The 13532-nt window shown below is 39.1% G+C and overlaps 1 protein-coding gene across 3 annotated transcripts; it reads left to right on the plus strand.

Moving 5' to 3' along the window:
• The first annotated feature begins 2937 nt into the window (after window positions 1–2937).
• Window positions 2938–13500, plus strand: LOC103464697 (potassium voltage-gated channel subfamily A member 10-like). Of its 3 annotated transcripts, XM_008408955.2 has the most exons (3): window positions 2938–3595; window positions 3816–3894; window positions 10570–13500. In XM_008408955.2, the coding sequence occupies exon 3, from the start codon at window positions 10727–10729 to the stop codon at window positions 12404–12406; it is 1680 nt and encodes a 559-aa protein (XP_008407177.1). In that variant the 5' UTR covers window positions 2938–3595; window positions 3816–3894; window positions 10570–10726; the 3' UTR covers window positions 12407–13500. The 3 variants fall into 3 exon arrangements, with proteins under 3 accessions (XP_008407177.1, XP_017160093.1, XP_008407176.1); XM_017304604.1 differs by lacking the exons at window positions 2938–3595; window positions 3816–3894 and adding an exon at window positions 9264–9363; XM_008408954.2 differs by lacking the exons at window positions 2938–3595; window positions 3816–3894 and adding an exon at window positions 9384–9662.
• Window positions 13501–13532: the final 32 nt, after the last annotated feature.

The raw sequence follows: 13532 nt of genomic DNA on the forward strand, positions 1-13532 counted from the left end.
ATACATACAATTTCTTAATATTTATTTTTACGTCTTTCATACTCCTGCTAATTGATATGTATTACTGGACTGGACAGAAATTTCTTTACCTTGTAAACCCTTCTAATTTGCTATTCTTTTCACTCACCCTCCTGTTTGACCAAATTTGACTGGACGTCAGAGAGCTTTGGAAATTCACTGATTAGGAATTTTGGATGAGAGATAAAACCCTTTTCTGAAAAAAATCCAGCACTTATTGAAGCACTTAGGAAACCCGGAAAACCTGGGAAATTTGATTATTTAAGTCAAGTTAGAAGAAACTCACCAGGTTCATATTTCATGAACAAACATGTTTCTCAGCAGAAAAAAAAAAGAAATGAATTATCTATGTAATCTATGAAATATTTATATTCACTATATATAGAACTCATCACATATAGATAAACTTTGAACAAAAAGTAGGGAGATGTGTGTTTGGATAAATATATCTGATACTATTGAAAGGCCTGTTTATTTTTCTTTACATGTTGTCACATTTGTAAGGAAAATGCATTTTTGGGGCTTGGAAAATTGTCAATAGTCTCATTATTAATGTAATCAATTCACAAACACATCAATCATTAGGTTCTGTTTTTTTCCCCTGTGTAATTCTTGACTGTTGTGTAGTTATTTCCAATGATGACCAATTATTAGTCTGAGAAATATGCATAGATGTTCTTGATTCTTTAAATGTTCTCATATACATCTTAAATTGACTGTCAAATTAAATGTGCCAGTATTTAGGTCATAAAATACTGACCTATTCTTCCAGGCCAGTATTTCATGTTTTGTCTGTACCTGAATCTATGAATCACCATGTGAGAAACTGGCACTATGTGCCTGCTGACAAAAGGTTTCCAGGGTGGAGCTTTCATGTCAGGCATTAGAAACGAGGCGGTTAAGCAGCTTGCCTTCATTCATAATTCATGTTGGATCAAAGAAACTGATTCACTTTAAACCGCATATAGGTAAACAAAGACTTAAAATAACAAATGGATGCAGTTTTGATCTTGTGCAATTGAGCAACATTGTTCCAAGTAGTGAAAATTGAGGTCAGTGTAAAGGGTGAATGTTTCTACCAGATGTTATAAAGGGAACAAAGGCAGCTGCAACACACATGGAACACAACAATTGCAACAAAGGCCAGCAATGCTCCTCTTGATAAGCTGATACCCAGTGCTTAGAGTTGAATACCTGTCTGTCTGTCTCCAACAACATGGCAGCAACCAGGGCTTTCCAGCACCACTGAGACAAACACACTGAGGTATCCAATTCCTGCACATACCAACGCCTAGAGGCTGAACAAAGCAACCAGAGACCTCACAAGGATTTAGCCCCTCTGTTGGGAGCAGAAATATTTTATAAGCCAAGAAGAAATGCTACTCCAGGAGACTGTATTAGCACTGAAGAACTGCATTATGGGTGTTGTGTGGGTTTTAGTGCTGCATGCCACTGATAAGACCCTCACTGGTCCCTAAGACAAGGTGAGGGGGAATTAAGTGGAAGAATAATGCTAAATGTTGATTATATTCATTGAAATAAAGGGATATAGCAATGATTAAGTTCACACTGCAATGTTTTTAGATCAGTTTAGCAACATTAATCAAAATAGTGTTTTTAATTGCACTATAACATTATTTTGTAATAGTAGCAGTCCTACAGAAAGGAATACAGTCAGGCTCTTTGTAAGAGTTAAAACTTAAAAAGGGAGAATCAGACAATGTTGGCATTACACAAAGCTTGATGTGAAGCATTGTTTATTATATGCAATATCACAGACTTTAGAAACTTGGTAGTCTTGGTAAACTATTGAAAGTAAATATTTAAAAAAAAACAGTATAAAAATGCTCACCAAATAAATAAAAATAACCAGAAAAATGTACTACTTAGTTCTGAATTTGTATTTGCAAAAATCTATTTGTTGGCTTCATGTCATGGTAAATTTGCACTTTATCGCTCTCCTTCTTTGCATTTCTAGCTGAATAATTGCAGTAACCTCATGAGTGTCTTGCCAACCAAGCCTTATCTTCAACAGATACAGATGTTTTTCAATTTTCAGACAATGCCGCAAACAGAGCTACTACTGCCATTAACTTGTTACTTTTCTGTAACATAAAATGTACTCTGTATTAGTGCTTGTCTTGTTTTTGCTTTTGTTTTAAATTGAGGTTCACGTTTACCTTCTTGTAAGTCCTTGTGCATAAAAACCCAATGAGCAAAACTTTCAGTTTCTAGTTTTTTGACAATGATAGGGATAAGTCTAAAATGATTTGGAGCAAAATAGCTGTGAAATGGGTGTTTGGGTTTTAGTGCTGCATGCCACATATACATTTAGGGAGTGATTCAATACATATGTTAAGTTTTCATTCATAAAAATAAAATGTGTATTTGTTTCATTCCACATTGCAATATACACTTTGTTTTGGCTTATCATATAAAATCCCAGAAAATGCATTGAAGTTTACGGTTATAGCTCAAAAATGTTTTTGAAAAAAAAAATAAAATGATTTTGCTAGGCAGTGTTTGCCTGATTCTGTTGTACAGATTATTGATCACTCTTATTTTGTATGGGGTCAAAATGTTTTACTTCATTGATAAACTAGCTGATAAAATTATGTTATTCATGTAGTTATTATTCAAGAATTATACAAAAACATTCACAAATTATATTTTTAGGGTGTCACTTTTAGATCAAAAGTAAATAACTGAGCATATAAAATGACCAATTGATGCAATAAATTAAAACGCATCTTTATGTGTGAAAGGCTTACAGTAAGGACTTGAACATTTCTTTCCATTTTGAGTTAAGCTGTGAAATTACATACAAAAATACATCACTGGCACAACCACATGTTGCATAAATGAAAACGGATGGAAGCTATTACAAGTGAAGGTGTGTCTGTGAAAACTCAACCCATACAGGCTCCTTCTGTCATTTAGGCTCCAGTGACTTTCAGTAAACACTACACAGACAGTAGAAAGGGCAGAGAGGTGAAAACATAGAGAAACGCTGGCACATGACCAGTGAATCCTACACAACTGTGAAATATGATAGAGAGGCCAAACAAGAGCACCTGGCAGGAAGACGGATCAGTTCAGGACTTTACCAGCACTGAGAAAAATGAGCCCCATGCTGCACAAACTCAGGCTGACTTTCTTGTTCATTACCCTGGTAAAGGACAGATGACTCCCAATCAGCACTTGCACAGAATTACCACAGTGTCCCCCAATGTCTTGATGTAACTGTTACTGAGTTGTGATATTGTTATAACTCAAGGTGCATGTCCTGCTGTAAAGCACATAAATAAGACAATCGCACTTGTGTGCAGTGACAGGACTTGCTTTGTTTGTGTGTTAGCTGAGACTTATCCAAGTGACTGGAACCTTGTTGTGGTGAAAAACATCTGTCCTGTCTGTGGCGTGTGTAACTGTAACTGCCCTGCCTCCTGCCAAAACGTCCCGTTTTAAAGAGATTTGCCATCGCTCCTTAAGACTCTGCCGTCGCCTGGTCACTGAATTAATCTGAGAGGAGCTGTAAGCGGCTGCAGCCAAGCTCCTGTCACCGCAGCACAATGAGGTAAAGGTTTCCTTTGTTTTATACTGAGAATGCCATAGTAGAAATCATTTTCTAGCGTTGTTGTTGATTTCAGTGTTTTTGTTGTTGCAAAAATTCTTAATGTCGCATTGTTGTTTAAAGCTCAATGAAGTATCGCTTTATTTGACCTTCAAAATTTAAATCAGCCAAGATCACATAGTTTGTTCTTTGTATTTAAGATGTTTCGTTTGCTTTGAGACAGAGCTAAAAGAAATACTTGGACGAAGCTGAGGGTTTGGATGAACATAACACTGGCAGTCATTGAACATCCCGGTCCAACGGTAAGAAATACTGTTAAACTGGCTGGTGTGGGGTATTCATGATGACTGTTCGGTTGTTATCTGGCAGACACGGTTAACAGCCAAACATTAATTAATGCAGAAACACCATTGGAGTTGTTTTTTTTATTAATCAAGTGAGTTTGAACATACAAATATTGTTGTGAATGCTCTATTCCCTCTGCCATATCAGTCCAGATTAGCACTTGTTTTTTGCTTAGTAAGGAGAAAATTGATCTGGATATTTGAGTTAAGTTTGTATGATTCTGTTTACGGTATATGTCCATGTGGGTGATCTGCAGAGCTGATTTCCTGTGTTATATAATACTCTTAAGTAAAATCATCCTCTCCCGCACAGGCGGCTCCATCAATGACACACCAGATTGTTAGACCATAATTAAAGCATTTTACTTATAAAGATCAGAACATTTACTCTAAATAAAAATGTTTAAAGTTATTTTATATGTATGGATAACTCCATCCATCCATCCATTGTCTTATCAAAGACAGGTTTGTAAGATAAGTCCACAAATGAAATCCTGTCATCTCTCCCCAACAACATCTTCAGGCTCATTTCAGGGTTCTTAAGACATTTCCAGGCCATAAGGTTTATTTGGTTCCCCCAGCAACTTCTGGGTCTGTGCCGGGGTCTCCTCCTTATGGGACGTGGCCCCATCCAGGATGACAGAACTCCTCAGATTATCTCTAAGGCTTCTTCTAGTGGAAAGAAACTAACTTTGGCCACTCAGTGATATAAAATCTGACTTATTGGTGAACCTCACTAAATCAGGACGATCACTCTTAGGAAAGGTTACTGGCATGCCCCTTTTGCTGCCAGACTGCCCAAAAATCAGGAAGCCTGCTACACATGGGCCTACCACCTGCAGGGAGGGACATCAAGATTGTTTGCGTTATGAACTAAGTGACAGCTGGACACTGATTAGCTGTTACTATATTTGAACAAGCTTTATTTGGTACTTTCAGAAAAAATGCTCTTATTTGATATGCTTTTAGTTTCATTTTAAAATTTTACTGCTATGTCCATAGATTTGTTATCATGGGGTAATTCACCTGCATGTGGTTAATGATTTATTTGTGCTCCTACACAGTTGTTCTGTTAGGTTTTCCTTTTGCTTTTGTATTATAAAGCACATCAACAAATTTGCTAGAGCTCCTGAAATTAACTGCAACTTGTTTTTATTTGTTCTATTTTTTATTTTTTCCCAAATTTATAGTAAATGTCTAACACGCCAACTAGACATCTTGATGGGAAGATTGTGTCCAGCCTTCTTGTTGCAGACACTTCCTGTAAGGATGCAGTGAAGTCATAGGAGTAAATTCCAGCACACTTTACACACGATGTTAGGTAACAAACCGTTACTGAGCCCACAACGCTCCCAGAGAGAGAACATGTTTTTTTTATGATCCCACCATGTCACGTTAATTTTAAGATTGCATTTCTCTGTTAAGTCATTATGCCCGTTACTAAAGAGGAAAGAGAAAGAGAGAGGGTAATTTGCAAACTCTGTGAACTAAGTTTGCAGATGGCTTATGTCCTGTACTGTGTTGTTTAGTTTATAGAATTTGAGTTTTTTGTGCTCTGTTTTAGATCATTTATTGATTTTATCCAAGAAACTGTTTTCATCATTCAATGACAGCTTTTATGCTTAATATAACGTTGTAAGAACATATTCTTCTCTTGTTTTGCAAATATTATTATAATGCAATACATTTTATTGTTGTTTATAAAAAGAGAGCACTGCAATCACAAGGTGAACTGCTTAAACCCATAAAGTAGTCAAAAATATTTCTGCTTTTCTAAATCTTTCTCTCTTTGCTTTCCTTTATTAGCTCAAACTTTTGATATCGAATATATAAATTTTAATATTGCATAGTTTTGTTTCTACTTTACCCCTCTGGCTAAAGAAGAACCAAATATTTCCTATACATTAATGTGAAACCTAAAGATCCTAACCCTGTCTTCTCTTTATGGCCTCAAATCCACAGAAAGCTAAATCCAAAGCTAGTATTGTTGTTACTTAGAAGATTCCAATTAAGTTGAGTATTTTGCTTTTTTAACAGTTAAGTGGTGTGGGTTGGTTTTAATACCAAAGTTCTTACGCCCTTGTATTTTCCTGACCCATGCTACGTAATGAAGAGAACCCCTGGAGTGATATATAGGATTACTAGACTGGAATAACCAGCTGCCTTTACAGCAGCTATAAGATTACGAGTCTGGAATATCTAATCCGTGCTACCTTACGTGCTCTTTGAAATCCTGTCATCCTTAATAGATGAGCGTTTGGGCTTTTGAGATTGAATTACCCAGATCATGTTCACAAGATGAGCAGTTCAGACAGCTGTAGGCCAATTAGGCTGCGTATATGAGGCAAGTGCTCTACCCCTGTGCCGCATGACAAAATATGAAAAGTGGGCTGCACAGTGGTGCAGTTGGTACCACTGTTGCCTCGCAATAAGAAGGTCCCGGATTTGAATCCCTGCCTGGGGTCTCCTTTCATTGAGTTTGCATGTTCTCCATGTGCATTTGTGGGTTCTCTCCGGGTACTCCGGCTTCCTCCCACAGTCCAAAAACATGACTGTTGGGTTATTTGGTATCTCTAAATTATCATTAGGTGTGAATTATGGCTATTTGTTTTTGTCTTTCTCTGTTTTCCCCTGCAATCAACGGGTGACTTGTCCAGGGTGTACCTCACCTCTCACCTTACTTAGATCACATTGTAATTTCTGATCAAAGTCACAGAAAACAGTGCCAGAGTGGCTAAAGAACATGGGCTTCCTGATTGGGGGCCCCCTGATTTCTGCAGGTCAACCCTTCCACAGTTTAAAGACACAGATGATTTTAGATGTTCCAAATACTTGGATGACTTCAATAAGAAAAAAAGCAAAAAAAACACAGGCACAACCCTTCACACACTGACCGAAAGATCTACTGAAATTTTGTTGCCAGCAGACAGAAACCCTGATGTCATAATATTGTCACAATGTCACAAGGTGGGACTCTTTCTAAGTGTATCATATCACAAACTGTAAGCAAAAGAGTCATATTCTGCATGAATGTGTTATTTTGTAATTGTAAATAAAGATGGGGGACCTCTGATAGAAAAAGATACCTGAATGAACTCTAAACCTGACTAAAATTGTAATGACTAGCAGACAGAAATACTACTTACAAACAAAACAAATAACCATTAAGAAGACTAAAAGAATGGAAATCCATCCCAGTGATGCACCTGTGAGGATTTCTTTCTGAGTCTGCAGTTCTGCATAGTCTTACAGAGCCTTTTTGTACACTTCAATGTACTTCAACTGATCTGTGTCGCATTTTCACCCTTCACATGAAGTTATGTTGGAAAAGCTCTGAACGGAGCAACATATGAATATGAGGAGATCATGATCATTTATTCTTTACTTTTTCAAATTTAAGAAACTATTTTATGTAGTTCACTAGCTCCAGTTACTTTTGTTACAGGGAATGCCTCGTTTTAGTCATTTAATATTTTTGTTTTCTCTGTAGACTGAAAGCTGAGCTTTTCCACTCTAAAGCAATTTTAAAAAATGTGTTCAAGAAATTATGAACAGAAAGAAGGAATAAAATATTACCTCAAAGACAAAATTTCAAAACAGATGGGACAATCAATATAAACAGAAGGTAAATTTTAACTTAAAATAATTATGAAAGGCATTTCTTATCATTCTTATGTATTGCAAAACTAAATTGTTGTTAAATAGCCAGCAAAATCACATCAGTATAGTTTTCTCTTCTATTCTAAAACATATCTGGAGGTTTTTTTTTTTCTCTTCAATGTTAAAGTTAGAATTTTCCTCTTCTGGGCAGAGGTCACCGTTTGCACCAGGAGCGGCTCAAAGTAGAACATCTGCGAAGGTGTGCTGAAGGTGTTTCTACCGATGCAGCACCAGTGTAGTTCACAAATAAGCCTGCTGATGGAGAATTGCCTTGTCAACACAGATTGTTTGTCGGTAAGGTGATAGTGTCATCAGGAAGGGCGGAGGAATGGATGATAGATGGAAGGGTGGAGGGAGGGGCGTAAATCGCTCTGGTACACCATCAGTTCCCCTGAGAAGAGTAACAATGCAGTAACTGCAGTCTACGTCATCCTGGAGTTCATATCTCATCTCTAGACTTCCCCTTTCTCACTTTTACTGTCACAAATCATTTTGCAGTGGAGGGGATTGATTATTTACTTTTGATCTGACTCGTGCAGTCTGTGATCCCAGTCCCATCGTTGTCCATCTTCCTGCCTCTGTCTCTGGGTGTAGCAAATTCGATAATAAAGTGGTTTAGTGGCAGGTCATGCCTCGACTGGCTTTGTTCTCAATGACGTGGCGGGCAGTGCAGGAGCTTATGAAAAGGCCTATACATGTGAAGAATATCGAGTCAGCAATTACTGCTTGTCTGAGCAGATGCACATCCCCTCATCTTTTCATATGCATTGGGCTTTCCTTGGTTCAGTTGCTTTAGCACAAAGTTGAAATTTAAATTCATGGATGCATGATGTTACCGTGACGACACATAACGAGGTGATAGTGTATGGTGATGAATGGGGACACAGCAGAGACTGTCAAGTTCTCTGTGACCTTGAAGCTGCGTCCCTGAGCGCGTCTGCAGTGGTCCTGCTCGTACCGCAGTGTTAGAGGGGACCAGCAGACAGCCAGCTGCAGGCTGCAGCAGGATGACAGCCATGTGCACAGAGGATATCTAGCATTAGAGCAGCACTATTCAATCAGGAAACACAACACTCAACCTGTCTTACCAACTTGGTCACCCTTCCAAAAAAGTTTTAGGGAAACTTTAATTAAAAGTTTAAATCCTTGGAAAAACTTTGTATGAAAAAAAAAAAATACAAAGAACAGCAGTCTAAATAATGTATTTAATTTTTTAATAGTTGAAGAGACCTTCATCGCCCTTTGAGGATGATATCTTAAAATCTGTGCAATTTAGTTTAACTCTTGACTTTGTTAGCTTTTTAAACAAATATGAGCTTGAAAAATCATTCCTCAACACTTTGCAACTTTAAGTAAAAATATGTGCAGCTTTTATATATGAAACCGGACGTTGCACTTGTTTACAAAAAATGAAGGATTTCTGTGTAAGGATTAGAAGAAAACGCAGAAACAGATCAGGTGTCAGATGAAATAAGAGTTTGTACCAAATCAGAATACATGAAAAACAGTCTGAAGGCAAACAGATGTTGTTGTAGATATTGACAAGTAGTGTAAAAAAGGACAAAAATAGTTCAATTCCGAAGGTCAGGATTTATCGGATGATCCTGCAAGTGGATGCTTAGTCTGCAGAAAAAAAGCAAGTGAGTGGGACCCACACTCCCTTCCCTCATCAAACAGCGATTGGCTCCTGCACAGTAAATCTCCTATCACAGAGCTTACCTATAATGTCCCCACTGTCGGAGGAGGGAGCAGCCAGAATAAAGCCAGGTGACCCCTACATTTAGCGTACAGTCAGATACCTTTGTGGGTGTTTTATTGTTTATCTGTGTTTGTTTGTGAGAGAGTGAGAGAGAGAGCAGTTGTGTACGTTTGTGAGTTTGTGAGGGTGTATTCAGCTTCTCTGGTTTCGCACATGGTGTTAAATTACTCAGTGGGAGCTTTAATACAGCTAGAGACACTCTTGATTGGAAGTTTGGATGAGGGAGTGTGAGGGAAGTGGGGAACAGAGCGGAGCTGGCAGGCAGGACAAAGAGGGCACAGAAACTTCTGCAGAGCCAGGGACATGGGTGAGTCCTCACTGCATGCATGTTGTGCCTCTTTGACAGTCAGGTCTGATGTTTATGTCTCCATACAGTGATAACTGTTTTTGTAAATGTCGGGCTAGTGACAGATTATAACCTATCTGAACTGAAAATGTTTTTTCTACATTCAGAAAAGTGTCTCCATTCAAAGGATGTCAATTCTTACTTCGTAGGTCTTGGTGATGTCCTTTCTTTTCTCACTTGGACTCATTCACCCTTTGTTACTAACATGGGATACTTAGCTCACATAATTATGTATCTATCATCTATAATTTCCTTATATAAGATTTAACTCTATACCCTAAACTGTCATGCTATCTGCTAAGCTGAGAATGGAATCCGAGTCATGTGAATCTCCTTGAGTCTTGAAGGGCCCTCAGTGTCAAGTGAATTGCAGCCTTATGGTGTATGTTACAATTTAGTTACCTGTTCAAACCTGGCTAAAGGACTGATAAACAGATACGACAGCTGTAAAACTGACAAACTACTTTGAACTCAAGAAGATTTCTGATAGGCAATGGAAATTAGGGTTAAAAATATTGATGTTAACATATAAAGAAAAATGTTTAATTCTGAATTCGCTTATGGCATCAGTCATAGATGGAGGATCAGTTGTTTTGCCAGAGGAAATAGTTTTGCTACGCATTATCAGCAATAATGCCCCATATGCTGCACGTAAGCACTTTCACGTCTGATCTTGCAGAGTGTGAGTTTTTGTTTAGGTCATTGGAAAGAAATTGAAGCGGAAAAATAACTGTACATGCAGAGTATCAGATGGCAGGTTCTTTGCTGATGCAAACAGGAGCCGACAGAAAATCTCCTTATCAACAAAACTAGATTGCAGCACTTAAGAAGAATTTAATATGTCTCTTTTTATCACACTATTTTACAGATTAACCAAAGGCCTGAGTCCAAACCTAGTGTCCAGCAGCCTGAATGGTAACCAGGAGGAGAGAAGCTCTGGCGCAATCTTCAGCGTGGCAGTGGTTGAGGTTCCTTCTCTGTCTCTGGAACCAGATTGACCATCATAGCGAGCATCAAAGCAGGCAATGGAGGTGCCGCTTGTTAATTTTGAAAACATGGACGATGTTGGCATCAACCTAGGTGACCCAAGCGACTCGGGTTACCCGACCTCACCCAACTCAGAGGCTCCTGATCAGAACTTGCTGGCCCACCGGCTGGCTTCTCCTCCTCAGTCGCCACGCAGAGGACGGCGACAGCGTCAGTCTGGGCAGGAAGGGTTGTCCCCCTCCACTCCTCCAACTCTTACCTCCAAGGCAAACTCCAGCAGCGGCAGTCTGATCTCCAGTCTGAAGCTTCTGGCAAACAGTGAGTCTCCCACTGACAGTGTCTTCAGTAAGATGCTAAAGGATTATTATGAGAATGAAGACCTGTTCGAAAAGCACTGCTTGGAGGAGAAAGATGAGAAGGTCGTCATAAATATTTCTGGCTTGATGTTTGAAACCCAGCTCAGTACCTTGAGTAAGTTTCCAGAGACAGTGTTGGGTGATCCCATGAAGCGGTTACAATACTTTGACCCAATGAAGAATGAGTATTTTTTTGATAGAAATCGTCCATCATTTGACGGGATTCTCTACTATTACCAGTCAGGAGGAAGAATCCGCAGACCAGCCAATGTTCCCTTAGACATTTTTGCTAATGAAATTGTTTTCTATGAGTTGGGCCATGAAGCAATGGAGCAGTTTCGTGAAGATGAAGGGTTTATTAAAGAACCTGAAGTTCTCTTACCCACCAATGAACTGAAGAGGCAGTTCTGGCTCCTCTTCGAATACCCTGAGAGCTCCAGTGCAGCCAAATCTGTGGCTCTGGTCTCTGTCCTTGTCATTGTTATTTCCATCTTTATTTTCTGTCTGGAGACTCTTCCAGAGTTCAGGGAGGACAGCGATTTTCCTCCAGGTTTCATCCAAATGATCAACGGAACTGCCTCTTACCCTGCCCCTAAAACTGTGTGGACATATCTCACGGACCCATTTTTCATTGTGGAGACTATTTGCATTATATGGTTCTGCTTTGAGCTCGGTGTCCGTTTTGTGGTTTGCCCCAGTAAGAGTGATTTCTTTAATAACATCATGAATATTATTGACATTGTGTCTATAATTCCTTATTTTGTCACCCTGGGAACCGAGCTGGCCACAAAGCCGGACGAAGATGTGAATGCAGGTCAGAACATGTCCTTGGCAATTCTAAGAATCATTCGACTTGTGAGAGTCTTCAGAATTTTTAAGCTCTCCCGCCACTCGAAAGGTCTTCAGATTTTGGGTCAAACCCTAAAAGCCAGCATGAGGGAACTGGGGCTTCTAATCTTCTTCCTCTTCATAGGAGTCATCCTTTTTTCCAGTGCCATCTACTTTGCAGAAGTGGATGAGCCCCAGACGCAGTTTGTTAGCATCCCTGACGGCTTCTGGTGGGCTGTGGTATCCATGACCACTGTTGGTTATGGGGACATGTGCCCAATTACAATGGGAGGCAAAATGGTTGGCACTCTCTGTGCCATTGCTGGTGTCCTGACCATTGCCCTGCCAGTCCCTGTCATTGTCTCCAACTTCAACTATTTCTATCACCGTGAGACCGAGCAGGAAGAGAAACAAGTGATGGATGCAGCTGCAGAAGCTGCCCAGAAAATGTCAGCTGCTAACAAGTATGGAAGTACCCTTTCTCTCAACAAGAGTAATGGCACATGGCAAAATGAGAAAAACGGCATGCACTGAGAAAGATAAGTACTTTTTATTAATGTCAGAGGAAGATAGACATTTTAAAAAATCAAGCATATGTGTTAGTGAGACAAACTCGGTTTATTCACTCTTCTTTTTGTACTTGAAACACTTGTGCAAATGATTACAGTATTATTAGGCACCATGTGGTGAGACAACCAGTACACAAGCTGTCTGTCTGCATGTAGATGTGTCAAAGTGCAATTAACATAACTCAGCAACTACTGCTTCAGTAACTCAGAGAATACACGGTGCAGTAAGATATGGTTTCTACAACAGACCAACATTTCACCTAAAAATTGGCTTGCTTAGACAGAAATAGTGCATATTTGCCCATCAAATGAAAACAAATCAAGTAATCTGAGCTCACGTAGTTCATTGTTAGTCTACACTTTATCACACTCAGCAAAATCAAGATTGGTCTTGGCAGCATGTTCAAGGGCAGGCGAGTGTTGGAGGTGTAACATAGGACATTGGCATACACATTGTCTTCTCAGCAGGTCTATAGGCGCAAATGTACAGCCTGCAGCACCTCTCCATGTAACAATATCTGTGTGATAAATACCTGGCAGAGTAGCATGTCTGCTATTAATCTTAAAGCTAGCCTGCAAACTTAAATATAAACCTGCTTAATCTTCACCACACATGCAAAAATTTTGCATGCAGCAGTTTTAGTAATCAAAAACGCAGGTTGCTTTTTTTATCCACAGGTTTTATTATTAGAATTTGGCACCAAGCCCAAATGAACATGGTTTTGGCTGTAAATGGAACATGTCAACACTTGTTATTCTAATGTGAACTTACCCTTTAAAACTGCATCACTTCATTGCACTGAAAATGTTTTTCTATGTATGTCTTAAGCACTTTAGAAGCTTCACATCATCCATTGTTGGCAGGGAAAATGTGTTTAAGTGTACAGAAATGTGAGATTATATAAAAAGTATTTTTTTCATCTGCCTTTTTATCTCGTACTTCAATGCATGGCATAGTGGCTAAGCTGGGGCTTAATCTCCATTATCATATCTGAACATTTGATACATGCACACACACACACACACGCACGCACGCACGCACGCACACACACACACACACACACACACACACACACATATACTGCATGCAC

This window comes from Poecilia reticulata, linkage group LG5 (genome assembly GCF_000633615.1).
Source record: "Poecilia reticulata strain Guanapo linkage group LG5, Guppy_female_1.0+MT, whole genome shotgun sequence".
Lineage (NCBI taxonomy): Eukaryota > Metazoa > Chordata > Actinopteri > Cyprinodontiformes > Poeciliidae > Poecilia > Poecilia reticulata.

Coding starts and splice junctions, on each gene's coding strand:
- LOC103464697 (XM_008408955.2), top strand. CDS start 10,727: ATGGAGGTGCCGCTTGTTAATTTTGAAAACATGGACGATGTTGGCATC.